Consider the following 27,902-nt stretch of genomic DNA (forward strand, 5'->3'; position numbering starts at 1 on the left):
GGTCAGGGACAGGGGGGTTGGTCACCGCCGCCATTTGGAAAGACCTGGGTCGCATTACAAAGGAGGCTAGGCTTTTGAAGCTTCCCGTCCTGGAATATCCATCCTGCCTAGTGGAGGTGGTAACACCTCTGCCCCAGCGCAGTTTTTATTGGAACCTTGCCAGCAAAAAGGCCCCAACGGGCTATATGCACATAATATAGTGCACCCTGCCTTAGAGTTGTAAGGCCTGCTACAGGGGTGACTTACATATATTGCATGAAGTGTTAGGTCATGTGCCATTTTGTGTTATCACTTATGTCTGCACTGCGACATGCAATTTGCAATGGTAGTCTGGTATGTTTGGTGAGGGGTTCCTTAGGGTGGCACAATTCATGCTGTAGCCCTCAGGGACCCTCTTTAGTACCCCAGGGCCCTAGGTACCAGGGGTACCCATTTACTAAAGACTTACAGAGGGCGCTAAAGCTTTTGCCAATTGGGGAAACAACAGTGCAGTTTTGGGGAAAAAGAGCTGGCACTGGGGACCAGTGCACTTTCAGTCAAAATTACATCAGATACCAGGTAAAAAGTGTTTGTGTGTGGGGGGCATGTCAAAAAGAGGCGCTTTCCTACATCGACTCAGACACAGTCGCAGCAGAGGGAGTCTAGACTGATGACGCTCCTGCGTCTTGAACCGGTTTTAAGCAGAGCCAAGCGCCGGGCTGCCATCAGATTTAAGGACCACTCCCTCAAAGCCTCTGGATTCATGGCCCGGCACTCAGAGCATGACTTGAGTTGTGGTTGCACTCGAAAGGCACACAAGGTGCAGATCTGTCATGGACACAGCCCGATGGCAGGATCCACAGGACTTGACCCTGGTCTTACACAAAGACATCCTGTGACACACCAGGAGTAGAAATACTCAAAAAAGCTTCCACAAAAGTAAAAACCGGCCAGTCAAAAAACGACTGAGGGGTAGCTCTTTCTTCAGTTCAGTGCTGGCTGGCGCGGAAAGAAAAGAACTGACGTCAGCGCACCTGGGTCGGGCCGGTATAAGACTCTCAGCATCACAATCGGCGTGGACGAGGCAGATGACTGACACAGAGCTGATTGACGCAACCTAAAGGTGCACAGGTGTACTACTTAAGAAAAATCTCTGGCTCCAGAATGACACTTGGGGAAATTGTAAGGTATGGAATCTGCAACTAGATGTCTCTATCACACAATAAATTTAGATGCTAAAGGGCTGAAAAAAAGAGCGAAGGGTACATTTAATACTGCCCCAAAACAGAACACCTTTGCCCTTTTAAGAGCCAATTAGGAGAATCAGATGCTGGAAGAAAAATTAGGAATAGTCTCCAAGAATATCTGATGCTCTTTTTCATAGGCCTGCTGGCTGAGTCAAAGACATACAAGCTTAATTCAACAATAACATGCATGTACAATGTCTAGCCCGCAGGGGAGTTCCAGAAATACACTTGGACATAGTTGCTGGTGCCATATAGCACAGAATGGCAGCAAATGTTGGCCAGCATGCCACTTCCATCCTACCGCCTATGTTTTAAGTTTGCCATCAGTGTTGTGTAAAACCATGCTGCCTTGCAGTGGAGAAATTGATTTGAAATGGATCATATCTTGGTGTGGATTCTAAAGTAACCAACGGACACTTACTACGGCACAAGAACAATAATCACTGGCTTGTATTTCCGTTTCATAAAGGCACAACGTAAGAAGTTACAAACTGATACTGAAAGTAATGCACTCTAAAAAACCACAAGCCTATAATCTTTAGCCGATAGTGTCAACTTATTATTTAATTTCACCTTCTCTTCTTTGCTCTCTTTGTCTTTTAAAGATGGATCTTTTAATTTTTCTTTTGCCTCCTTTTCCCTCACTTCTTTTCTGTCGTCCTTTTCCTTTTTATCCTTTTTTAATTCATTCTTATTTTCACATTCAATAATTTCTTTTTCTTCAGGTTCGTCCTTAATATTCAATTCCGGCTCCACTTCACCCTCCCCTTTTTCACCCGCTTGTATCTTATCTGCTACTTTTACCTCCTGAAATAAACAGATTGCATAAAATAAATTAGTTATGCAGCAAATGTAATGGAGCGGACAATGAATTCTGTACTAATTTACGAAGAGTTAGCATCTCAACATAAGGCATTTCCATTCATTATTCTTAGCTATAACGATATGCTTTCAAAAGGATATCCAGCTTACCACCTTAATCACTTAAACTCCCTCTAATAGCAGCAGCATTGTAATAAGAAATATAATCCCAACCTTCAGTGCATGATAAATACATAACTGTCCCTACTTGCACACCCTGCAAAAAAGCAGCCTTTTTTATCTCAAAACTAGGAACATCGTGAGAGCCAAAACCTTTCCAGTCTAGTCAGCATCTTCAATTTCTCCTGGATATGTAGATAAGAAGGCTAGTAACTGAAAAGATGGGTTCCTAGAGGAAGGAAGTTAATGTAGAAAAACGTTTTAACAGTATAACAACTGATGTGGCAAAATTACTAAAGTTCAAAAGGAGCGAACCTTTACTGAGCCAACACCTACTTGATGTGACAGTGAGTACAGATATAACCTGCAGACCAAAACCTATTCACCAATGCCTTTGTTAATAAAAAACACATGTGGGTTTCATACCGAGGAGCAGTATGCTTCTTCAAAAACATCCAAAGTTTTAACAGACAACAAGTAGTTGCAAAACTTCCTTGCAAAGTTTCAAGACTAAATTCAGCCGGGGTGTACTATATGGTGTGGTTTAAGACACTTACCAAACCCTTTAGGAGCCTTAGGTTTCCTCTGTCAAACACTCAGCTCAATATTGGGTAGCATTGACGCTGAGCAGCAAGGCTTACACAGAGGAACAAGTGTCAATCATTTAACCCGCACCAAAGCAATTGAAGAAATTGACAAGACACTCAAGAAATCAGATACCAACTTCTAAGAATAGACTCTATTTTTTTAAGAATGTAGACATTAGAACGAAAATGATGCATTGGAGGGTTCTAGAGCTATAGATTATACAAGCAAGAATAAATCAATGAAAGTTCACTCAACCGTGAACAAGCCTTAGCAACATCAACAAATTGTGGTTGGTTATAAGTACTTGGGGGACCAGTTCCGGCAGAGAACCAGCAAGGTCCTCAGTAACAGTTACCTTCACAGAAGAAGCAGTCCTTCAGCCGTTCCAGGCATTTTATCTGTGTTGCAGTGGATTCCTACGGAGTGGTCCTGATGCAAGGGAAGAAGGATGCTGAAGATGCTCCAAGGGTGCTGTTGATGCAATGTAGTCGACGGGGATCTTTCTGCAGGGATTCCTCAGTCCACGAAGATGGTGAGGGGGTCCTGGGTGCAGAGTCAATGTCCCACAAAGTCCTCTCCGGTCTGGCTGAAGTTCAATCACCATTGGACTACCAGTCATCTGCTATCACAGGCCAATCCTTCCTGGGTTGGTAACTTCCCTTCTGAGGGTTCCAGCAACTCTCTGACTGCACTCCCGGGTTCAGCGAACTCGAGTGCAACTCTGCGCATCGGGTCTTGGTGCTGCACGGTGGCAGCAAGTTCACAGGCCACCAGGTGCTGTCCTCATCAGTGCAGCCTCTTAGTGGCAGCAGGGCAGTCCTCCTTCAGTTCTTCTTTCAAGTTGGTGGCGATCTGAGGTCTGGGTGCCAGGGGTGCTGTCTTTATGCTCAGGAACTGCCCTCAGGCAGGATGCAGTTGGACGTAAATGGGCTACCAGGAAGCCTCCCACCTGGTGACCACTTCCTCTGGAGTGTGGCATCTGGCTATCCTCTCCAGGTGATCAGACCTCAGTAGCCCAGCCCCAGGGTGTGGCTAGCTCATGGCTACACGGCCCTGGGGAAAAAGGTTTGCAACTGGTTTCCCCTCTCTGCCTCCTGTGCCTCTGTGTTGGAGCTAACACCCAAGTGACTTCCATCAGGAGGGAGGTGGCACCTCCCTAGCCTGCAATTCCTCACTTTTTTTCTTTCTTGAGAGTTAAACCAGTCTATCCAGGAGGGCAGAAAGCTGTCTTGTGACATAGGCTTCATGTGTGCCCGGGAAGGCACAGGAGTTTGATACCTTTGAGTGCCCACTTGGGTTGCACTGTTCAGGAGTTAGTACAGCTGAGGGGTTAGCGTGTAACCCAGTACTCGCCAACTGGTGGACCAAGCCTTTCCACAGTAACAACAGTTGTTTTGGGTGTTTTACTGCCAGGACATGTAAAGCACATAACCTGCGCTTGTGTCATGTGCTGCACCATGTCTTTAGGGTGTGATAGGCCTACCAGAGGGGTGACTTAAACACATGTCCAAGGGAATTGGTAGCTTTGCTTTTCCTTCCAATAGCAAAGTCGGGCTAGCAGTGCACAACTGCTCTACCAGTCTGCATTGGGACTGGGGTACTTTGGGGGCGACACTCCAGGCAGGCACCATCAGTGCTGCAAGCCCTGTGGGGTACCCCTCTAACTTACATGCCCTTGGAACCAGGGTACCAATTACTAGGGACTTACAGGTAAGTTAGCCATTTCCAATAGCCAATTTGACATACACTTTAAGGTCACAGCACTGAGGTCTGGCTAGCAGGCCTCACTGCACTCTCGGAAAACCAGCAGCATCTGTCGACAAACCAGGAGTTGAGCATTTAAAAAGAGCCATTTCCTTACAGTGTCAGAGTCTTCTGACTGCACCATCTACAGAACACCAACAGATATCTGGTGCTCTTCCATCTGCATACAGAATAATATCAAGCAAGTATCCAGCTAAGCCTTGTTCAACAACTTAGTCTTTCGCTAGCAAAATGGGCCACTGCAGATTGTTCAAGTCTGGATGTAACAGACTCACTATCTTCTATGACAGAAATACCAGAATGATTGGCAGCATGAGTGTACCAGATTCTCCTAGCCAACCAAATCACAGTCACTTTGAAAGTTCCAGAACCTGTTCATTAGCATTTCATTAACTGGACAAGTTGGTAAGGCATAAAGAACTTTGAAATTGCAGCCATCTGGCCTTGAAACGATTGGTGCATGGAACCTCTGATGTGCCACCTATGCCTCAATATTTTTGAGGCTACATTGAGAAGAATGTGAGATAAAGAATGACGCCTTCTGAGAGCAACACTAGAATTTTGCTTTTGCCTGTCAAATTAGAAGGCTGAACATAACTTTCCCAGAGGATGGTCCAATGTACATACATCACTGCTTCGCTGCCCCTCAATTACAGACATAGTGCATGGCATGGGCAGTAAATACCACAATTTACCATACTTATATAGTCCAGTGCCCTCCTCACTAGATTTTGGTAAACATTCTACTTCAACATCAATAGATCTGTAGGCCACCCTGCTTGTCGTAAGCATGGTGTTTAAACATGATTGCAGTAACTGCATCCTCCATCTCATATGAACCATAAGAACAAGTTACTTACCACCTGCAACGCCTTATCTGGCATAAACTAAAGATATAGGGCCAGATGTAGCAAAATAACATTTTGCGACTTGCAAATTGCGAGTACTAGCGACTCGCAATTTGCAACTCGCAAAATGTTATGCAGAAAGGTGGCTCAGACACCTTCTGCGAGTCGGTATAGGGTCGCAAAGACCCACCTCATTAATATTAATGAGGTGGGTCGCAAATTGCGGCCCCATACCGAGTCTAGGCACTCGCAAACATGGAGGCCTGCTGTCGTCAGCAGACCTCCATGTTCGTGACTGCTTTCAATAAAGCAGTTTTTTTTTTTTTTAAGTGTAGCCCGTTTTCCTTAAAGGAAAACGAGCTGCACTTAAAAAAAAAAACGAAACCTTTAGTTTCGGTTTTTTTTCAGGGCAGGTAGTGGTCCCTTGGACCACTACCTACCCTGAAAAAATATTTGTGGGTCCATTCACAAAGTGGAAGGGGTCCCATGGGGACCCCTTCCAATTTGCGAGTGGGTTACCATCCACTTGAAGTGGATGGTAACTGCAACACCATTATACCACTCGGAATCGCAAATAGGAAGGGAAAACCCCTTCCTATTTGCAATTCTGAAATGCATATTGCGAGTCGGTCCCGACTCACAATATGCATATCTGCATAGCAAAGAGGCATTTGCGCGTTTCGAGGCGCAAATCCTTTGCTACATCTGGCCCATAGTCTCTACCAGATAATGTCTGCACGATGGTTACCTCTGAATTCTCCCCAGACATCAGACTGGATCTGTAAGATTTTTCATGAGCAGTATCCCTGCGCGCCAGTAGGTGGCATCAGTTGGCTCCACACAGCATCGCCAGTGTCAGACGTGACGTACGCTTCACCTACATAGGCGCCTCCATGGTGCACTGATGCCAGTTACTTTTCCCACTGAGAACCACGCACCCTGCCCTTGTGCCAAAGGGCCTACCTTAGGGGTGCAGTGACCATGATATAAGGCAAACCTTATATCTGGAGAGAAAGCTGCATGCACCATTTCACACAGGCTGCAATGGCAGGCCTGTAGTCACAGCTTGCATAGGCCCTCATGGGTGGCAAAATACATGCTGCAGCCCATGGGGGGCCCTGGTCTACCAATGCCCTTGGTACCAAAGTACCATATACTAGGGACTTACAAGGGTGCACCAGTATGCAAACTGTGGGGTGCAAACGTTACCTTACAACTAAATTTAAGGGAGAGAGCACCGACACTGGGGTCCTGATTAGCAGGATACCAGTGTACTGCAGTCTAAACCCACTGCCACCAGGGAAAAAGTGGGAGTAACTATACTAGAAAGGTGCTGCTTTCCTATATACCACCCCTCAAAATCAAAGAGTGTACGACTAGCCTTACCAAGGATGAGTCTTCACTTTAAGTGGAAATATCTGGAAAGTACATCTGTGGTGGCAGGGTTACTCCCTGGTCTGTGTTCCACCGAAAAGTCGATCCCCTGTCGGGAAACTGACCACCTCAAAAGTTTTGCATTTTCACCCTTCAGCTCTTTAAGCCACAAGAGGGGCTTGTGGTCTGTCTCAATGGTGAACTGAGTACCAAATAGGCATGGCCTCAACTTCTTCATGGCCCAGACCACAGCAAAGGCCTTCCTCTCAATAGTTGGGCAACGTTCTCTTTGGGGGTCAACTTTCTGCTGAAGAAAGATACATGGTTGATCCTCGCCCTCTTCATAAAGAAGAGAAAGTACTGCTCCTGTTCCTAAAGCATCTGTCTTAACAATGAATTGTTTTCAGTAGCCAGGGCTCTTAAGAATTGGAGCTGAGCACATGGCCTTTTTTAGGGCATCAAATGCCTTTTGACAGCTAACTGTCCATTACACCTTTTTAGGCACCTTCTGGGATGTGAGGACACTAAAGTCTTCCAGGCCTGCCAGAACTTGATTCACCAACAAGGGGGAGTGAAAGGTGCAGTTTTCAAACCTAAGGGCATCACAGTGAAGTGATAATGCCTATCAGGATTGGAAAATGTTGTTTTAGGTTTAACAGCATCAGTGTATTTGATCTAACAGCCAACAGTCAACTCAAAGTGCTGAGATACTTGGCTGCAGCCAGAGTATCAATCAACTCATGTGCTGTGGATATAGGATGGGCATCAGTGTTAGTGACTACAATGAGGCCTCTGTAGTCTACACAAAGCCGAATTTCCTTCTTTCCGCCTTGGGAATGAGGTTTGGGTACATGGACTACAGGCCTAGCCCAAGGGCTGTATGAATGCTCAATAACCTCCACCTCAAGCATCCTTTGGACCTCTGTCCTGATGCAATCTCCGACATGGTCAGGCTGCCTTTAAATGTTGCTCTTGACAGGCAGAATATCACCTGTGTCTACATCATGGGCACACCAAGTGGTCTGACTGGGTGTCAGGGAAAAGAATTCTGAAAACTGACTGAGAACTTGTCTACAGTCAGCTTGTTGTTGTTCGGTTAGGCAATAGGCAAAGACTATCCCATCCACTGAACCATCAACAGGGTTGTGGGAGAGAAGGTCAGGGAGAGGGTCACTCTTCTTCCTGTCCCTCATCAGTGACCATGAGCAAGCTCATATCAGCCCTGTCGAAATAAGGCTTTAGGCGACTCACATGAAGCACTCTGTGGGGGCTTCTTGGAGTGCCCAGGTCAATTAAATAGGTGACCTCACCCTTCAACTTTACAATTGTGTGCGGGCAACTACACTTGTCATGGAGTGCTCTTGGGGCCACAGGCTCCAAAACCCACTTTCTGCCCTGGCTAGTAAACAGTTAGCACAGCCTTTTGGCCATGCCATTGCTTTTGTAACTCCTAGATGGCCTCAAGGTTTTTAGTGGCCTTGTTCATATACTCAGTCATATGTCACCGTAGGCCTTCTACATTGTCCTGTTTGGGGGTTTTGAGAGGTTGCTCCCATCCCTCCTTCACAAGACAGAGGACCCCTAACTGGATTCCCAAACAGAAGCTCAAATGGGCTGTACTCCACTCACTTCTGTGGAACCTCTTGGTTTTCAAAAAGAAGGCAAGGTAGTAGGACATGCCATCTCGTCCTGAGTTTTCCAGAGTCCCAAGACCATACATTTAAGGGTTTTATTGACTCTTTCAAATAACCCATTTCCTTGTGAATTGTAAAGGGTGGTGAATTTATACGTTACACCACACTCCTTCCAAATTGCTTTCAGGTAGCCAGACATGAAGTTTGCACCCCTGTCTAACACCACCTCCTTAGGAAACCCACTCAAGAAAAGATTCCTTGAAGGGCTTTGGCCACTGCAGGTGCAGTAGTGATCCTAAGGTATCGGGTGGCATGGTCCACCACTACCAGAATAAATCTGTTCCCAGAGGCTGTAGGAGCGTCAAGGGGGACCAAGAATGTCAATCACTACCCTTTCAAAGGGAACCCCAACAACTGGTAGTAGAATTAAAGGGGCCTTTGCAGTGCCTCCTGACTTGTCACTAGCTTGGCAGGTGACACAGGGGCAACAAACCCCTTGGTGTCTTTAGACATGTTGGATCAGTGAAAGTGTGGGACAAGTCTGTCCCAAGTCTTGCTTTGTCCAAGACGTTTTGCAAGCGGAATGTCGTGCCAGGGTCAATAAGAACTCCCTAAACTTCTGAGGTATGAGCAGACCCCCTGGTAGCACCAGGCATGGGGTCTCTAGCCTCGCAGTAAAAGAGACCATTTTCCCAGTAGATCCTGTGGGATCCACTGACATCCTCCAGGGTCACAAGAACTCTGTTTGCATCCAAGAAGCAAGAAGAAATCTCCCTTGGAGTGTAGGAGTCACTCCTCTGCATCTGGAGGCAACTCAAGACGACAACTAAAGGTTGAACAAGTAGGAGAGGTGCCCGCTGGACCTTGCTGGACTGTTGGTCGGATTCCCCATGGCCAGGTGGCTGAGGATGCAGGGGTATCTTTGGGAGCCTGGAATCTTCGTTGGATCCAATCGTGGTCGGGGGGGGGGGGGGTCCTCTGGATTCAGGCTGCAGGCGTCGTCGTGTTGGTCAGGAGGGGTCAACCCAGGGTGGACTCAAGGTCGGAATTCCCTGGGGATCTTCTCTGGACTGGTGGGCCACCTGGACTCAGGCCGTGGGCATCGGGTGCAGAGTGGACAGGGCCTGCCGGACCTGGGGAAGTTCTGGGCTTCTTTTGGAAGGTTCCTTCTGGACAGAGTTCTTGGTCCTCTGCTGGGCAGGCAGTCCTCTGGGGGTTTGTAGAGGATGCTGGTCGTGCAGTATGTGTTGGCTTTTTGTAGCTGGAGTCTTTAAGCTGCAGACCGGCCAGTAGGGCTAGGACCAAGACAGTAGTCGTCTGGAGGCTTCATTGCTGGGGTCGGCTTTGCAGTCCTCCTCCTTTCTTCATTCTTGAGGTCGCTAGGAATCTGGTGAGTAAAGTTCAAAGGTGCCCCTAAAGAACAGGTTACTTCCCTTCTGCAACGGTTTATCTGGTAGAAACATTTTCTAGTTGCAGACTCCTCAACTTAGAATTTCCCCCAGGCATCAGACGTTTTTTTCTTAGAGTTGTACCCTGACGTGCCATCAGGTGGCGTCGGTCAACTCCGCATGAGCCGCTGGTGCCGTGATGATGTCACTGTCATATTTAGGCACCACCCCAGTGCGCTGACGTCCGTTTTTCTTCATGACTTTCCACACCAGTAGCGCAGAGCCATGAAGTGCACTGAGAAGAGTGTGCCAGAGCTAGGGCCCTGAAATTCCCTGCCCCTAGAAATCAGTTTGCAGTGTGAGGAGGATGGGCGGGTCGGTAAGGAATCTGCAAATAGAATATGTCTCTATCAGATAAATCATTAACAAAGGTAAGTAACTTGTTCATCTGATAGAAACTTCTAGTTGCAGATTCCTTACCTTAGAATAGATACCCAAGCAATACCATCCTCGGCGATGGGCTGCGAACCAAGATCATAACAGAAAGTCCTGCAGGCCCTAACGATCAAAGTAGCCATCTCTGTGGAGGACCTGACTCTCTAGGCAGTAGTGTCTTGTGAACGTGTGCAGGTATACCCACGTTGCTTCCTAGCAGATGTCCAAGACAGGAACTCCGAGTGCTAACACTGTGGTGGCAGCACTTGCTCTGGTGGAGTGAGCACGCAAGCCCTCAGGTGGTTGCTTCTTTGCCAAAGCATAGCACACTTTGATGCAGAGCACCACCCATTGCGAGATGGTTCGCTTCTGCACTGCTGATCCTTTCTTTGCACCCACATATCCCATGAAGAGTTAATCGTCCACACAGAAATCTTTGGTACGATCGAGGTAGAATGCCAATGCTCTTTTTGGATCCAGATGGTGGAGTTTCTCCTCTTCATGAGAGGGATGTGGGGGTGGGTAAAAATTCGAAAAAGTGATGGACTGGCCCACATGAAAAGACTTAACCTAAGGAAGGAAGGTGGCCCTGGTACAAAGCGCCACTTTGTCAGGATGGACAAATAAAAATGGTGGCATCAACGAAAGAGCTTGAAGCTCATTCACTCTGAGAGCAGAGGTGATGGCAATCAGGAAAGCAGTTTTTGGTACGAAGAGCCGCAAGGGACAATTATGGAGTGGCTCAAAAGGGGAACATTAGGTAGATAAGGACCAGGTTATGAATGGGGTAGGTGGGTACAAATGGGCGAGTCCTGTAAGAAGATGGCCTGGTGTGTGGTGAGCACTAATGGTGTTATCACTTTATACCAGGTCCAGATATCCCCTATTTGTGAGGTGTAGGAAGTGTCTAGGAAGCCAGGGCTCTCTAGAGGTAGCTGTGTATGAGCAGCTAAAACTTATCTAGGCGCATGCAAAGCTTATGCAATACCACTACAGCCACACAGCACTTACAAACATGAAAGAACCATAAAGTGTTACAAAGATAAAGGTACTTTATTACAATAAAACAAATACTAAAGTACACGATGCAGAGGAGTCCTGCTGGAACATTACACATCGAATCTGAGGACCAACGCAAGAAAAAGACCGTAAATAGTCCAGGAAGGGGGATTGGTCACATATCAGGGTGACTATCAGGAGGGGGCTGTGACATCACCTGCCTGACCTGGCCACTCAAATGCCCCCAGGGGCCTCTGCCCATCTTGGATTCAAGATGGCAGAATCAATTGGCCACCTGGAGGAGCTGTGGGCACCACCCCTGGGGTGGTAATTCCACTATCCATTGTTCTGTTTCAAGCCAGAGCAGGGACTGGGGGGTCCCCGGACTGGTGCAAACCAGTTCATGCAAGGAGGGCACCAAATGCGCCCTTTAAAGCATACCAGTGGCTTGAGGAGGCTACCCTTCCCAAGCCATGTAACACCTATTTCCAAAGGGAGAGGGTGTTGCCTCCCTCTCCCAGATGAAAGCCTTTGTTCTGCCTTCCTGGGTTTGAGCTGGTCAAGCAGCACAAGGGCAGAATGGTGTCCGTAGGATGGCAGCAGCGCGGGCTGCCCGGGAAAACCCTGCAAACTGGTAGGACCAAAGCTGGGGATCATCTAAGGAGCCCCCAGAGTGCATAGAATCACACAACCAAAGTGGCAACAGTGTTGTAGTATGATTCCAACATGCTTGATACCAAACATGCCCAGGTTCGGAGTTACCATTATGTAGCTGGACACAGGTAGTGACCTGTGTCCAGTACACTGGTAAAAATGGCTTCCCCGCACTTATGAAGTCCAGGGAAATGGAGCTGGAGTTCGTAGGTGCACCTCTGCTCATGCAGGAGTACCCTCACACATGGGTACCTGTACCCTGTCCTCTGGGCTAGGAGAGCCTACCATAAGGGTGACTTACAGTGACCTGGTGCATGTACCTTTTCACGCAGGCTGGAATTGCAAGCCTGCAGACACATTTTGCATGGGCTCCCATGGGTGGAATAATACATGCTGCAGCCCATGGAGAACCCCTGGTGCCCCAATGCCCTGAGTACCTCAGTACTATATGCTAGGGACTTATATGGAGGCAACAGTATGCCAACTGTGGGATGTGTCAAGTCCTAAGCAATCAAATTTAGAGATAGAGAGAGAGCACAGTCACTAGGGTCCTGGTTAGCAAGATCTCAGTGCACACAGTCACAACACACTGATAGCAGGAAAAAAGCGGGATAACCATGCCAAAAAGAGGGTACATTCCTACAATTACCATCCTTTGGGGATTTTAGGGTCAGAGTGGCCTACTCTGTCCCTAGTTATAAAGTTGCTGTCACCATCCATGGGTGCTAACCCCATTTTTGCTCTTTTCCTTTCTATGGCCAGTATCCTGTCCTCCAGGTCAATTCTTCAAGCCAATCTTTCTACAAGATTCTCTTTTTCGGGGAGTTCTTCACTGTACCGCGAAGGACCTCAGCCATCCTCACTAGAGGGAGGTGGTCTAGACATCTTGTGTTTTCTGCAAGGTACGGGTTCCTCTCTCAAGCGGTGGAGGGTCCAGCTCCTCCTCCTCTCTCAATATGCCCTTACCATCAGGGTCAGCAACCCCCATCATTAGGATGGGTCTGCTCATACTCTGCCAACAGCTTCTGGAGATTTTCAGTGATGGCGTTTGAGCCAGTTTTGATTTTGCACCTTTTGCAGAGGGTCCTTAACTGCTTATGAGAAAGCTGATGGGAAGGTGTGAGGTGGCGCTTCTTATACATACCCTCTGAGCTACTCATTATTGTACTCAAAATGGGACCTTTTTGGAGATAGACAAAAAATCCTAACATGTTATAGACCTAACTAAATAGTTTGTTTTAAATTTTCTAAACTGTTAAAACTACAGGGACTTAACCAGGACCCTAACAGTTACTTTTAAGAATTTGGAAAAAAATAACCAATTCAAAAATGCAATTATCTAAAAGCAATTTTTGGATTTACTCGTGTAGTCACTTATTGACCAAAAGGTATCAGCAAATGCAAAGTCAAAGACCTTCCCCCGCTGTTCCACCAATGCAGGAAGCTGGCGTTCTATACTGTGTACTAAAAAAAAGAAGTACACTGTGCATAGAGTCCAGAGGATCCCCAATTGGTTTGCAGACGCAAAAGTAGAGAGCACTAATGCCAGTAATTTGAGATAGTGTGGGCGAGCAGTTAGACTTATCAGATGGTAGATCTAAGCATTCGTTGTACTCACAGAGGCAATAAATGAGACACATACTCAAAGAATAAATCAGAGAACAATTTAGAAAAATAACCTACATAAAAACCAAGAACTTCATTACAAGATATATTTTTTAAGGCTTTTCACTCGCAAAAATAGACACAGTTCAATTTCTGATTTCTTCAATGTTAACCTATTGGAGGAAAACAAAGTCAGCAAACAGGTACTTTACGAAGACTTTCAAGACCAATCTCAAGAGCCTTAAGGTAGGTACCGGACAAGGGTCAGGCCCACGCCAACAGGTCACTCCAGCACTGGGAAAAGCCGGGTGCAGAGCTGTAGTACGGGATCGGGTGCCCAAAGTATTTCAATGAGGATTGGTCTACTTGGGAAAAAGGCTGCAGGCTCTGGCTAGGAAGCCAGTCGGGGATAACCAACATCTGGGTAACAAACAAGGGTTGCTCGGGGAAGGAGGGGCACCTTTGTTCCTCTTCTGAAAGGCCCAGGGGCGACGGATGCAGGGGTGTCCTTTGGCTTTGGGTTACTGTGTCCGGGAGCACTTGTGATTGAGGGATCCTGTGGTCTGAGGCTGCAGGCATCACTGTGGAGTCCAGGAGGGGTGAAACCACAGTGTACTCGAGCTCAGGAGAGCTGGGGGACATCGGTTACACTAGGGACCCACTTAAGATTGGGCCGTAGGTGATGGATGCAGTGGTTGCTTTGGGTGTCGAGTTTCTCTCACCACAAAGGCTGCGGGAGAGGGGCCTGCGTTCAGAAGCTGCAGGGGACTTCGGGCGTCCAGGAGGGGGAACCACGGTGGACTCAGACTATGGGGAGCTGAGGAACCTTGATGGCACTGGAGTTCCACTCCACCTCAGGTGGGTAACAGTTGGTGCCGTGGTGGCTTCAAGTTGTTGGGGCTCTGCGGTTCTGGAGGCTGCAGAGTCCTTTCTTTAGAATTTGTTGGGGAGCAAGTCCGCTGCTCACAGGAGTCTTGAGCCTTTTTCTAAGACAGGGAGTCCTCCTGGGTTTCTGGAGGCTAAGCTGCAGGGCGAGCCTTCTTTTAGTGCAGAGTCAGTCGAGGTTAGCAGACAGGCCGGCGGGTCGGTACCATGTCAGCTGCTTCTTTTCCCTTTTTCTGCAGGAGCAACTCTTCTAGGTCCTTGGTCTTCTTAGGTCGTCAAGATCTCAGTTCTGGGTTCAGAGGTGTCACCGATATACTCAATTTAGGGGTGTTACAGGGACTGACAGGTGGCAGCCAATGGGTTGCCCATCTTTAGGGTGGCTACACCCTCTTTATGACCACTTCCGCTGGGAAGTGGACATAACCGTGACCCTAGAGGTCTAGTTCTAACCACAACAAGATGGAGGAATTTAAAAAGTGGTGTCCACTTCAGCTCGACCACCTCAGGGGTGGGACTGGCATGAAGTGGGAAAACCTCAGAATCCGACTAATTTTCCAATCTGTCTTGCCGCCAAGAAATGGGGTCAGGACAGGGGGGTTGGTCATCTCCACCATTTGGAGAAACCTGCATTACAAAGGCGGCTAGGCCTTTGAAGCTTCTCATTCTGGAATGTCCATCCTGCCTGGAGGAAGTGTCAATACACTATCTTTGGTCTCTGTCTTCTGAGAGAGCTGGATCTCACCTTAGGGGTCAGAAACATAGATAAGAAAGCTGAACTGGTCAGGACCAGCCAGTCAACATACTAGTACCTGGTAGGTTTTCAGGGGCACCTCTAAGGTGCCCTCTGGGGGGCATGTATTGGTGAATCCAACACTGGCATCTATGTGGGCTCACCAATACGAGGTGTTTGATACCAAACATCCCTATCTTCAGTGAAGCCATCATGTAGCTGCGGAACTCAGAGTGACAAGTGGCCAGCAAATGTATTTAAAATGGCTTTCCTGGTCACTTGCTATGTCTGAGAATCGACAGGCATAGCCGGGGCATATCTGCCCATGCAGATATGCCCTCATATGTAATATAATGCCCCTTGCCTTAGGGAAGAAACATATACACATACTGCATGCAGTGTTAGGGGACATGGTGCCATATTGTGTTTTCACTTGTGTCAGCACCAAGACACGCAACCTGCAATGGCAGCCAGTCACATGCTTGGTGAGGGGTTCCTTAGGGTGCCACAATTCGTGCCGTAGGCCTTAGGGACCATTGTTAGTACTCCAGGCCCTAGGTACCACGGTTACCATTTACTAGGGACTTACAGAGGGTGCTGAAGGTTTTGCCAATTGGGGAAACAACTGTGCACTTTTGGGGAAAGAGATCTGGCACTGGGGACCAGGTTAGAAGGTACCCAGTACACTTTCAGTCAAAATTACATAAGATACCAGACAAAAAGTGGGGGCTAACCATGCCTAAAAGGGTGCTCTCCTACAGTGAGGCTGACATTGGAGCCACATCATAGTCCCAATCAGGATGGTCCACTGAATTTAATTGGATTTATCCTTTCTTAGGCTGCCGATCACCATCACTGTCAGCTAACGTGTCCCTTACAGAAATGGATGGCAACACAGGTCTTTCTCTTTGTGTACTGGGAGGGCTCAGTGGAGTAGAGGCAGTCTCTGAGAAGTCCTGGTGTAGAGGTGGTGGTTGGGTCGGGCATTGGCCTCTGGGAACCTCTTGTAATAATCATTGATCATCATGCACAAATCGCATGACCAATGAAACAGGTTTTGCAGCAGAATGTCCTCACACATGATGATGTTGTCCTTCTGGTTCCTCACATAGGTAAGGTTCCTGGAATGTGTTCTATTTCTGAGCTGACTGATGACCCCTGTCACTGAGAGAAAAGTCACCCTCAAGACATGTAGACTGCATCTTCATCTTCAATCTCTTGACACAACATTGAGCTGGGGGGGGCTATATACTGGTCCAAAAAGACTTTGGTCTCCAAATTCCTGCATTTCCAGCAGGTGTACTGGGGATAAAGGTGATACCTTAGAAATGTGTGGCATAGATGATGTTATGCCTTTGTTTGAGATATAAAATGTTTCCTTCACTGTCGCGCTGACGTACCCCCAGAGGTATTTCTCAATGACGGAAGGACATCTGGTGAGACTGACCACGTCGACTGAGCTGCCGCTGAAATCTGTGCTGCCTGTGAGGGTCTCGTCGACGATGCTGTCATCATAGCCTTCATCAACTAGGACAAAGTGGTCGTCATCATTCTGGTTGTCGACGAGGATGTTGTAGATGGCGTCATCATCACAGGCGTAGACAGGGGTACCTGAGACAATGCAGCGGTCCTCGACTGGGTGATCGTCTCAACTGATCCATCGACAGGCTGATTTTCTTCGCTAACAGCTCCCTGAATGGAGTAGCAGAAGTAGGCGGAGGTGAGAAGACAGGTCTTCTATGAGAGGGAGAAGGTCCAGCCAGCTCTTTGCTTCTCGACCTCTCAACACTGGGGTTCCTACTGTGAAATTTTGCCCTCAGAGTCTCTACCAGTTGAGAAGGAGCCCTCATAATTTAGCTTCTCTGAATAACAATGTCCACTCTCCTCACACACTGACTCAGATTCAGAGTGCCTTCTTTTTCTAGAGCCAAAGGAGCAGTCTGGACTTACGATCCTTGATGGTCTTAGCAGAGAAAGTACGTCAGTACTTGCACTCCTTAGGCTTGTGCTGAGGGTACAGACAATATATCATTTCCTTGCAGGGGGTCCTCCGAGAAGAGCCTTGATTTCCCACAGGACTTACAAAGAATGAAAAGCCTTTTTTTATGGGACTTTTAGAGTTGAAAAAAGGAAATCATAGTGCCGAAATGTACCTCAGATGTTTTCTGGAGGTTTGGAGATAAGCTGGAGAGCTGTCAGGTTAAAAGTTGAGCTGTGAAAAACTGTGACTGAGCAGAGCTCAGGGGAGACTCACAAACACATGACGTGTGGTAAGAAATCTAAGGTATGGTGGCCCTGCAGGGGATGAGTGGTCGGATTCGTTGAGGTTTGAATGCTTTATAACAATCTGAATAGGCAATCATGGTCTATTGTTTTCTATGGGGTTTAAATGCTAGTGCTTTAACACTGTTTATATTACCGATACCGTGGGACTCACACCATGATGACAGGGAAGATTCAAGCATGTGAATCTATTAAAGATACAATACTGGAAAAAAGTAAATGTTATCACCTCACCCACTACAACAAAACACAAATTATAAACTGTGCCCTTAATAACTCAACCTTTCACAATTAGATAAACAATAATAATACCTTATTATTGAATGAAAATGTAGGACATATTAGTCATTAATCTGGACTAACAAATAATTCACTGAACTGGGCTCAGCAAAGTAACCAGCCTTTCACAATGTGAAACAAGACTACAGAGGCATGGGCTTAAATTTTCAGAACGTCCAACAATTTTACCTATCTAAGGTCCAAAATCAAACTTTAACAGAGAAATGGCAGTCAGAATCTCATTTAACCAATACAGCCTTATAGAAAAATGTAAACTTTTCAAAATGGCCTACTCAAAAGAATTTGTTTTGAGTCCTCACCTGCTGTTCACAGTCTTCAACATCAGACTTTTCTGAGGAAGGTGGAGTAGACTCATTTTTTATCTCCTCTTCCATTTTTATTGTTTTGGTCATTTTGTTTTTCTTAATTCTCATTTTTCTCCTCTTCGAGTTTCCCTGTACAGGAACAAAATTATGTTACAATGGAGATATGTATTTGAATGTATATAGTGCTTTTATCCAAAACACTGTTCTTAACAAACAAGTTACTTCCCTCCGTAACGCCTTATCTGGCGGAGACATATTCTAGCTGCAGATTCCTTATCTTAGAATTTTCCACGGACGCCAGTGTGGATCTGGAAGTTTTTCTCGAGCATTGCCCCTGCACGCCAAAAGGTGCAATTGGTTGGCTCCGTGTCCGTCGTCGTGCATGCCGGGTATGACGTCGTGGGACCTATATAAACACCACCGTGGCGTCAGTTTCTTTCCGTGACTTTCCATGTCAGAAGCGCAGAGCCATGAAGAACACTGACCACTAAAGCGTCAAAAACTAGGGCCCTGGAAGGAAAGTCCATGTCCCTAGAAATCAGTTTGCAGAGCGTGGAGGATGGGTGGACTGGTAAGGAATCTGCAACTAGAATGTGTATCAGATCAGGTGTTACCAAAGGCAAGTGACTTGTTCATCTGATAGACTACTAGTTGCAGATTCCTTACCATAAAATAGATAATAAAACAAATCCCAGAGGAGGGTCTGCGAATCAAAATCATACTAGGAAGTCCTGCAGGACTGAACTGGCAAAGTACCCGCCCCTATAGACCTGACTGTCCAGGCAGTAGTGTTTGGTGAACGTGTGCAAGGATGCGCACGTTGCTGCCTGACAGATGTGCAGGGCTGGAACTTTGTGTGCTAATTCAGTGGTTGCAGCTGTCGTTCAAGCCGAGTCAGCGAGCACAACTACCGGGGGTTGCTTTTAAGCCAATGCGTAACACATTTTAATGCCGAGAATCACCCATCTACACTGCTCTACCTTTCTGTGCACCCACATACTCAACTAAGGTTGATCATCCAGACAGAACTCTCCAGTACGATCAAGTTAGAATGCCAACACTCTTTTTGGGTCCATGCGGTAGTCTCTCTCCTCTTCCTTAAAAGGATGTGGGGGTGCGTAAAAAGTAGGCATGGTGATGGACTGGCTGGCCTACATAAAAGGGTGTGCCCACTTTTGGCAACAAGGAAGCCCTGGTGCGAAGCACTACTTTGTCAGGGGAGATGGAAAGATAGGGTGGCTTAGATGACAATGCCTGCAGCTCACTCACCCTGCGGGCAGATGTAATGGCCACAAGAAAGGCTGCTTTTAATGTAGAAGCCTGAGAGGAAAATTGTGAAGAGGCTCAAAAGGAGCACACATGAGAAATGTTAGTACCAAATTCAAATCCCATTGAGGTATGATGAATGGTGATGGAGGAAACATGTGGCTAAGACCCTTAAGGAACTTGCTAACAATAGGAGACTTAAACAAAGAGGGTTGGTCAGGTAACATCAAAAATGCAGAGACAGCAGACAACCTTTGAGGGTGTACAAAGCATAGACCTGTTAACCATGAGGACCTTGGAAAGAGGGGCAGAGAGGGGGTCAACAGACTTGATAGACGTTTCATTGCGCCATGCCACAAATTTATGCCAACGACAGGCATATACCATTTTGGTGGAGGGGCGCCTAGCTGCCAAGATAACATTGCACACTTCGGGCAGAAGTTCAAAAGTTGTTAACTGCTGCTGCTCAATCTCCACGCAAGAAGGTGGAGACTGGATAGGTTCTGGTGGAGAAACCTCTCCTGCTGCAGAAACAGAAGATCCTCCTGCAGGGGCAGTTTGATCAGAGGATCGATGGCCATGCTCATTATCTCTGGATACCAGACCCTTCGTGCCCAGTACAGAGTCACAAGGACTGCTTGAGCCCGATCATTTTGATCTTCTGGAGAACTCTGGGCAGAAGTGGTATGGGTGTAAAGGCATACAGGAGGCCTGAGCTCCACTTGAAACAAAAAGCGTCCCTGAGTGAGTACCGCCTTGGAAACTCCAGCGTGCAAAACTGCTGACACTGCACGTTCTCTGCAGAGGCGAACAGATCTAACCAACGCTCCCCCTACTACTGAAAAAGACTGAAGGAAACGACCCTTTTTGACATGGTTAGCCCACACTTTTTGCCTGGTTACTGATGTGGATTTGACTGTTAGTGCACTGGGTCCCTGCTACACAGGTCCCCAGTGCCAGATCTTCCCCAAAACTGCACAGTTGTTTTGCAAAACTGGCAAACTCTTTAGCTACCACTGTAAGTCCCTGGTAAATGGTACCCCTGATACCTATGGCCGGGGGTACTAAGGAAGGTCTCCGAGGACTGCAGCACCAATTGGGCCACTCTCAGGGACCACTCACCTGACCCACACAGTGCAGACCTTGTGTGTTGGTGCAGGTTAAACTGAAAACACGACCTGGCACACACCCCTGTAGGCTAGGCCCCCTATCACTGCATGTGCCAGGTGTAAGTCACCCCTAAGGATGGGTGCATCCAGCCGCATGTGAGGGCATATATGCATAAGCAGATATGTCCTTGCTATGTGTCTGTCGATTCTGAGACACAGTAAGTACACAGGGAAGCCATTTTAAATGCATGTGTTGTACAGCCACCATCAAGGTTGTCCGCCCATTGGCCACTGCCTGGCACTCCCTGTAACACCCCAAAGTTGAATATTTAGCTGACACCCCTAAACCCTAGAACTCGGATTTCGACAACCTAAGATGACCCAAATAAAGAAGAGTTGCACCCGCAGAAAATGGAGAGGCAGCAGCTGACCTGGGACCAGCCACTCGGGCCTGCTGCTGACCGCGAAGGATCCTGTAAAATAAGTCAACTCGTCCAGCCTTCAATAAAAACTCAAGTTTTACGGGGCACAGCACTTGCCAAAGACTCTGCAGCAACTCCGGAAACGCGACACCAGAAGTGACCACTGCACAGCTTTCCTGTGTCTAAGTCCAGTGTGGTCTCACCCATCTTGGACTCTTCTGAGGCACCTGCAGCCTCTGCACACAGCCCCCTTTCCCACAGACTTGTGGAGAGAGAAAACCTGACAGATCCAGCAACTACTGCACCTCTGGCCCCAGCTGAGGTGGGTCACCAGTGCCAACAAAGTCGCCTGGACCCAAAGGGCTCGAATACACCCTGGGTCCACCCCTGTCGGACATCCCCACAACACCTGCAGCTTCAACACACCCCGACTGCGAGTGCTCCAGGACATGAAAACACGATGCCAAAGGACACCACTGCAACTGTCGCTCCAGGGCACAGGAGAAGAGCACCAAAGCTGCACCTACACCACCGAGCACCACCGACTGACTTCACAGCCAGAGCCTGTGAGTACAATAAATGCTTAACACTTCCCTCTGATAAGCCTAAGTGCCCGCCCACACTACCACAAAATAGAGCATTAGTCCTATCTACTTTTGCCTCTGAAAAACCAACTGGGGATCCACTGGACTCTTCTGCACAGTATACTACATTTTAGTGCACTATATAGAGAGCCAGCTTTCTACACTGGCGGCAGAGATGGGATCAGCGACTTTGCATTTGCTGATACTACTTGGTAAATAAGTGACTACACGAGTAAACCATAAAATTGGCTACAGTTAAATTGAATTTTTTGAATTGGGTATTTTTTCAAAATTCTTAAAAGTACAGTTAGGGCACTGGTTCGGTCCCTGTAGCTTAACAGTAAAAGTTTTTAAAAAACGTACTTTACTTAGGGCTGCAAAAAAGGTGTTAGGATTTATTTCTGTAGACCAAAAAAGTCCCGATTTTAGAAAACATAATGAGTATTTTCAGCTTTCCCACAAGCAAGTAAGGGCACTCCATAAAGGGTACAAAATAAAAACAGGCTCAAACCCTACTAGTGCAATGCTCCAGGAGCTACTGGCAGAGAATGAGCAGGACCATCATGCAGATGAGGCCACTGACCTTGTAAATCAGGGCAGTACAAGTGAGGGAGAACTGGACCCTCCACCAGTTAAAGAGTGGAATCGGTACCACAAGTGTCTAGGACACATCCCTCTAGTGGGGAGGATTCAGATTCCTCAAGGTCCAGAGAGAGGCTCTCTGTAGAGAAGATGCTTTCAGAGAGATTAGCAAGGAGACATGCCTTGGAAAACAGACTCCTAGCAATAGAAAAAAGAGAGAGGAAAAATGGGTTTAGAACCCATGGATGGTGGCAGCAATTTCATAACTAGGTACAGAGTAGAGCAATGTGACCCTAAAATCCCCAAAGGGATTGTCCCCAAATCTGAGGAAGGTGACATCACCAAAGGGTCCGCACAGCCTATGAGAGGTCATCTGTAGCCAGAAAAACTTGTGAAACAGCATTGGGGCTCTCCTCTGTGGGAATGTTTCTCAGGAAAGTGGAAGGATAAACTCCTGACACTGAATAAGGAAGATGCAAAGTCCTATGACCTCATGGAGGCTACCCTGATTGAGGGCTTTTGGCTTACTCCTGAGAAGTACAGGATCAACCTTTAGGGAGACTGGAAAAACCCAGTCAGTCCTAGGTTGATTTTGTGGACTTCTCATTGAAGATACCAGGTGGCTGGTTAGAAGGTAATCATGTGCATGATTATGTAGCTCTTTACAATTTAGTAACTGTAAGGAAATGCCTCCTTGGCATGGTTACCCCCTGACTTTTTTGCCAAGTTATGATTGAAAGTGTGCTGGGACCCTACTACCCAGGCCCCAGCACCAGTGTTCTTTCCCTAAACTGGCACTCTGATAACTCCCTTGTAAATGGTACCCCTGGTACCAAGGGCCCTGATGCCAGGGAAGGCCTCTAAGGGCTGCAGCAGGTCTTATGCCACTCTGGGGACACCTCACTCAGCACATGCACACTGTCTCACAGCTTGTGTGTGCAGATGAAGAGAAAATGACTAAGTCGACAGGGCACTCTCCTCAGAGTGCCATGCCAACCTCACACTGCCTGTGGCATAGGTAAGTCACCCCTCTAGCAGGCCTTACAGCCCTAAGGCAGGGTGCATTATACCACAGGTGAGGGCATATGTGCATGAGCACTATACCCCTACAGTGTCTAAGCAAAACCTTAAACATTGTAAGTTTCAAACTCGAACTCCACAGTTCCATAATGGCTACACTAAAAAACTGGGAAGTTTGGTATCAAACTTCTCAGCACAATAAGTGCACACTGATGCCAGTGTGGAATTTATTGCAAAATGCACCCAGAGGGCATCTTAGAGATGCCCATTGAATACCAATCCGACTTCTAGTGTGGGCTGACCAGTTTCTGCCAGCCTGCCACAACCAGACGAGTTGCTGGCCACATGGGGAGAGTGCCTTTGTCACTCTGTGGCCAGGAACAAAGCCTGTAGAGGGTGGAGGTGCTTCTCACCTCCCCCTGCAGGAACTGTAACACCTGGCGGTGAGCCTCAAAGGCTCACCCCTTTTGTTACAGCGCCACAGGGCATCCCAGCTAGTGGGGATGCCCACCCCTCTGGCCACTGCCCCCACTTTTGGCGGCAAGGCTGGAGGACAGAATTAGAAAAAGAAGGAGGACCCCACCCACCAGTCAGGACAGCCCCTAAGGTGCCCTGAGCTGAGGTGACCCCTGCCCTTAGAAATCCTCCATCTTAGTTTTAGATTCCCCCAATAGGATTAGGGATGTGCCCCCCTCCCCTCAGGGAGGAGGCAAAAAGAGGGTATAGCCACCCTCCAGGACAGTAGCCATTGGCTACTGCCCTCCCAGACCTAAACACACCCCTAAATGTAGTATTTAGGGGCACCCAAGAACCCAGGAAATCAGATTCCTGCAACCTGAACTAAGAAGGACTGCTGACAACTGCTTTTGCCCCAGCCCTACCGGCCTGTCTCCTGACTCAAAAAACTGCAACAGCGACGCATCCAACAGGGATCAGTGACCTCTGAAGCCTCAGAGGACTGCCCTGAACCCCAAGACCAAGAAACTCTTGTGAGCACCGGCCCTGCTCAACAAACAGCCACAATCTTGCAACGTTTGTGCAACTTTCAAAGACTTCACTCTTCCCGCCGGAAGCGTGATACTTCACCCTCTGCACCAGATGCCCCCGGCTCGAGATCCAGAGAACCAACACCACAGGGAGGACTCCCTGGCGACTGCGACCCCGTGAGTAGCCCGAGACGACCCCCCCTGGAACCCCACAGTGACAGAGAATCCAGAGGCTCCTCCTGACCGCGACTGCCTGTAATAAGGGACCCAACGCCAGGACCAAGTACTGCACCCGCAGCCCCCAGGACCAGAAGGAACCGAACCTCAGTGCAGGAGTGACCCCCAGGCAACCCTCTGCCTAGCCCAGGTGGTGGCTGGCCAGAGAAGCCCCCCCTGTGCCCTGCCGGCACCGCTAGAGTGACCCCCGGGTCCCACCATTGTTTCCTATACAAAACCTGAAGCCTGCTCTGCACACTGCACCCAGCCACCCCTGTGCCGCTCAGGGTGTGGTTTGTGTGCCTACTAGTGTCCCCCACAGTGCTCTACAAAAACCCCTGGTCTGCCCCTTCCCACCCCTCCCCGAGGACGTGGGTACTTACCTGCTGGCAGACTGGAACCGGAGCACCCTTGTTCTCCATAGGCACCTATGTGTTTTTGGGCACTTCTTTGACCTCTGCGCCAGACCGGCCCTGAGCTGCTAGTGTGGTAACTTTGGGGTTGCCTTGAACCCCCAACGGTGAGCTGCCTATGCCCAGGAACTGAGACTTGTAAGTGTCTTACTTACCTCACAATCTAACCAATACTTACCTCCCCCAGGAACTGTTGATTTGTGCACTGTTTACTTTTAAAATAGCTTATTGCCATTTTAACAAAAACTGTATATGTTATTGCTCTAATTCAAAGTTCCTAACTTAGCTGTGTGGAATACCTTGCATTTTATGTATATACTTCAAATCTTGAACTAGTGGTTCTAAAAATAAATTAAGAAAATATATTTTTCTTTAAAAAAGAATATGGCCAGGAGTTAAGTCTGAGTGTGTGTTCCTCATTTATTGCCTGTGTGTGTACAACAAATGCTTAACACTACCCTCTGATAAGCCTACTGCTCGACCACACTACCACAAAATAGAGCATTAGAATTATCTAATTTTGCCACTATCTTACCTCTAAGGGCAACCCTTGGACTCTGTGCACACTATCTCTTACTTTGAAATAGAATATCCAGAGCCAACTTCCTACATTAATGAAAGAGCATCTGTTGAGTAATTGTGTGCAGGAAAAGCTACATCAGTACGTTGTAGGCCTAGATCCACTTTCTCCTAAATAACTGGGGAAGAAGGCAGACCACTGGAACAAAACAAGGGTGACCATAACTGGTGGGGGCAACCACAATAGGAGGCCAAAAAAGGCCCCTCATGGGAAAGAGGGTAACCGAAATAAGGACATAAACAAGGAGTCCTCTAAAGGCCCCCAAAACCTGCACAGGAGGGTGGGTCCCAAGGACCGTCTCCCAGCCCAAGGGTAAAAATTGGGATCTCAGAAAGAATTGTTGCCATACCTGCAAAACCAATCGACACCAAACTGGAGATGTTAATTGTCCTAACAAAAAAATTACTCTAGTGCACATGCAGTAAATGCAGTGTTAAGTCTCCAGATGGGTTTCCAGTTAGACCATGAACAAGCTAGTGAGGCTACTGAGGCAACTTTAGTCTCAGAGGGTGGGGTGGATGTATCTGCCATGGCTGTCTGGCTCAGTAATCTGGAGAGATACAGACAACAGTCTTAAATAAATGGGATTCAAGCTGAAGCACTGAGAGACACTGGTACCAGTGTCACCACGGTGACTGAGCAGCCGGTATTCTCAGAACAGTATCTTCCTGGACATACATTCTCACTTGTCAACGCTGATAATCAGGCTAAGGAGCATCCCATGGCAATAGTTTCCTGAGAATGGGGGGTGGGGAGATTTACTGGCCAGAAGAAGGTGGTGTCAGGTCAGAGTCCATCAGCTAATTGTTGGGAGTTGTGGTAGGAGTTTTTGCGTTTCAGGACCCTTCCCAGAGGACCCAAAGGAAACCCGCTGGGACAAGGGAGGATGGATAGTACCCCTGCCCCTGGATACCAAGAACAGTGGAGTACCTACACCAGGAAGCCCAGCCGCATACGGGTGAAGTCGTTTCGGAACCTTCCGCTGAAGTCAATGGGGATCTCGGTTGTCCAACTGCTCTTGCCACCCAATGGACCAGGTCGGTGGAACCCAGGCGTGGATTCCGGAAGAAAAAGACCTAAGGAGAGAGAGTCCAGACCACCAGAGGTGCCCAAGCAGTGAAGGAGTGCAATGCCCACCCTTCTTGCTGATGCTTCCTGAAGGACAGTGGATGAAGAAATGCAGCTGTGGAGTCCAGGTGATGCAGGAAGATCCCAGGAGTTGTCCAGGAGCTGTCCTACGCCGGTCATTGAATTGCAGAGGGGTCAGTGCTCAGCAGGACCACCAACAAGCCTTTGCACATGAAGAGAAGAACTGCACGGAGTTTGCAGGATTTGAGGGGACCAGCAAAGTCCTGGTGACTCAACCTCGGCTTGTAGGTCAGGTCCTGCCCTCAGCAAGCAGGAGAGCCAGCAGGAATCATTGGAGCCCCCAGCCAGACCCTCTGGCAGCAGGCACAGGGTGACAGAGGGAGACCTCAGCAGCACAGCAAAGAGGGATGCCCCCGACAGAGGAGATGCAGAGAGGCTAATGTTCTTGGAGCTGGAGAGTGCTGGAGGCCTAAGCTTCTTGGAGCTAGAAGGTCTTCGGGCTGAAGAGCCAACAAGCATTGGCAACGACAAGGAGACGTGGTGCACAGGGGTTCCAGCTAAGCAGCTCCAGTGAGGGACCACCAACTTCCCACTTGCAAGGAAGATAGGTCAGACATCTGGAGAGCCAGAGATTCATCACTTGTGTTGCAGAGCCTTGGAGAGTCCGTGGGACAGCAGGATCCACAAGGCGGTCATCGTCACTGAGGTGCCTGCAGATGCAAGGGAGTGATTCCTTCACTCAAAGAGAAATTCCTTCTTGCTTTCCTAAGTGCAGGCAGAGTCACAGTGACTCTGGAGGATGATTGGCCATGGGGCTGCAGGTTGGGCCACCTGGACACGGGCTGTGAGCGTCAGGTGCATAGTGGTTAGGATTTAGACATTTGGAGTGGGGTTGGAGTCCTGGGTTGTTGTTTCTTCTTTGGACAGGGCCACTGTCCACAGGAGTTCTTGGTCAGTTTTGGGTGGATGGCAGTCCTCTGGAGCTTGGCAGATGTCACTGGTCCCGCTGGACATGTCGCTGTGCAGGTTCTTTGAAGCAGGAGACAGACCGGTAGTGCTGGGGCCAAGTCAGTTGTCGCCTTCCTTTTTATCTGCTGGGGGCTTCAGCTATGTAGTCATCCTTCTTGTCCGGTCGCCTGGAATCTGGTGAGCTGGGTTCAGGGAGGCCCTCACATCCTAGATTTAGGGGTTTTTTAAGGGTCAGAGGGTAGTAGCCAATGGCTACTTTCCCTGAGGGTGGCTACACCTTCCTTGTGCCCACTTCCTTTAGGGAGGGAGGCACAAAGCTAATCCTATTGGTCCCTGTCCTCCAAACCAAGATGGAGGATTCTGCAGGGAAGGGGTCACCTCAGCTCTGGACACCTTAGGAATGTCCCTGGCTGGGGTGGCCACTCCTGCCTGTTTTCCCCTAATTCTTCCACCGGACTTGCCACCAAAATTGAGGCTTTGTCCAGGGGGGGGGTGAGCAGCTCCTGGGGTACTGTAACCAGAGGCTTGAGCCTTTAAGGCTCAACGCCACGTGTTACAGTTCCTGCAGGGGGGGAGTTGTGAAGCACCTCCAACCAGGACAGACTTTGTTTCTGACCACCGAGAGCACAAGGGCTCTCACCCCATGTGGTCAGAAACTTGTCTGAAA

General features: G+C 48.1%; 1 protein-coding gene across 3 annotated transcripts in view; it reads right to left on the bottom strand.

The window, feature by feature from the left end:
• Positions 1 to 27,902, bottom strand: part of CHD1 (chromodomain helicase DNA binding protein 1) — a 1,172,453-nt gene that overhangs the window by 327,787 nt on the left and 816,764 nt on the right. For all 3 annotated transcript variants that reach the window (XM_069225994.1, XM_069225985.1, XM_069225977.1), the window contains exons 30-31: positions 17,994 to 18,128; positions 1,800 to 2,033 (exon numbers count right to left, since the gene is read on the bottom strand). In XM_069225994.1, the coding sequence (XP_069082095.1) occupies positions 1,800 to 2,033; positions 17,994 to 18,128 (369 nt within the window). The remainder of the gene's footprint in view (positions 1 to 1,799; positions 2,034 to 17,993; positions 18,129 to 27,902) is intronic.

This window comes from Pleurodeles waltl, chromosome 1_1, assembly GCF_031143425.1.
Source record: "Pleurodeles waltl isolate 20211129_DDA chromosome 1_1, aPleWal1.hap1.20221129, whole genome shotgun sequence".
NCBI lineage: Eukaryota > Metazoa > Chordata > Amphibia > Caudata > Salamandridae > Pleurodeles > Pleurodeles waltl.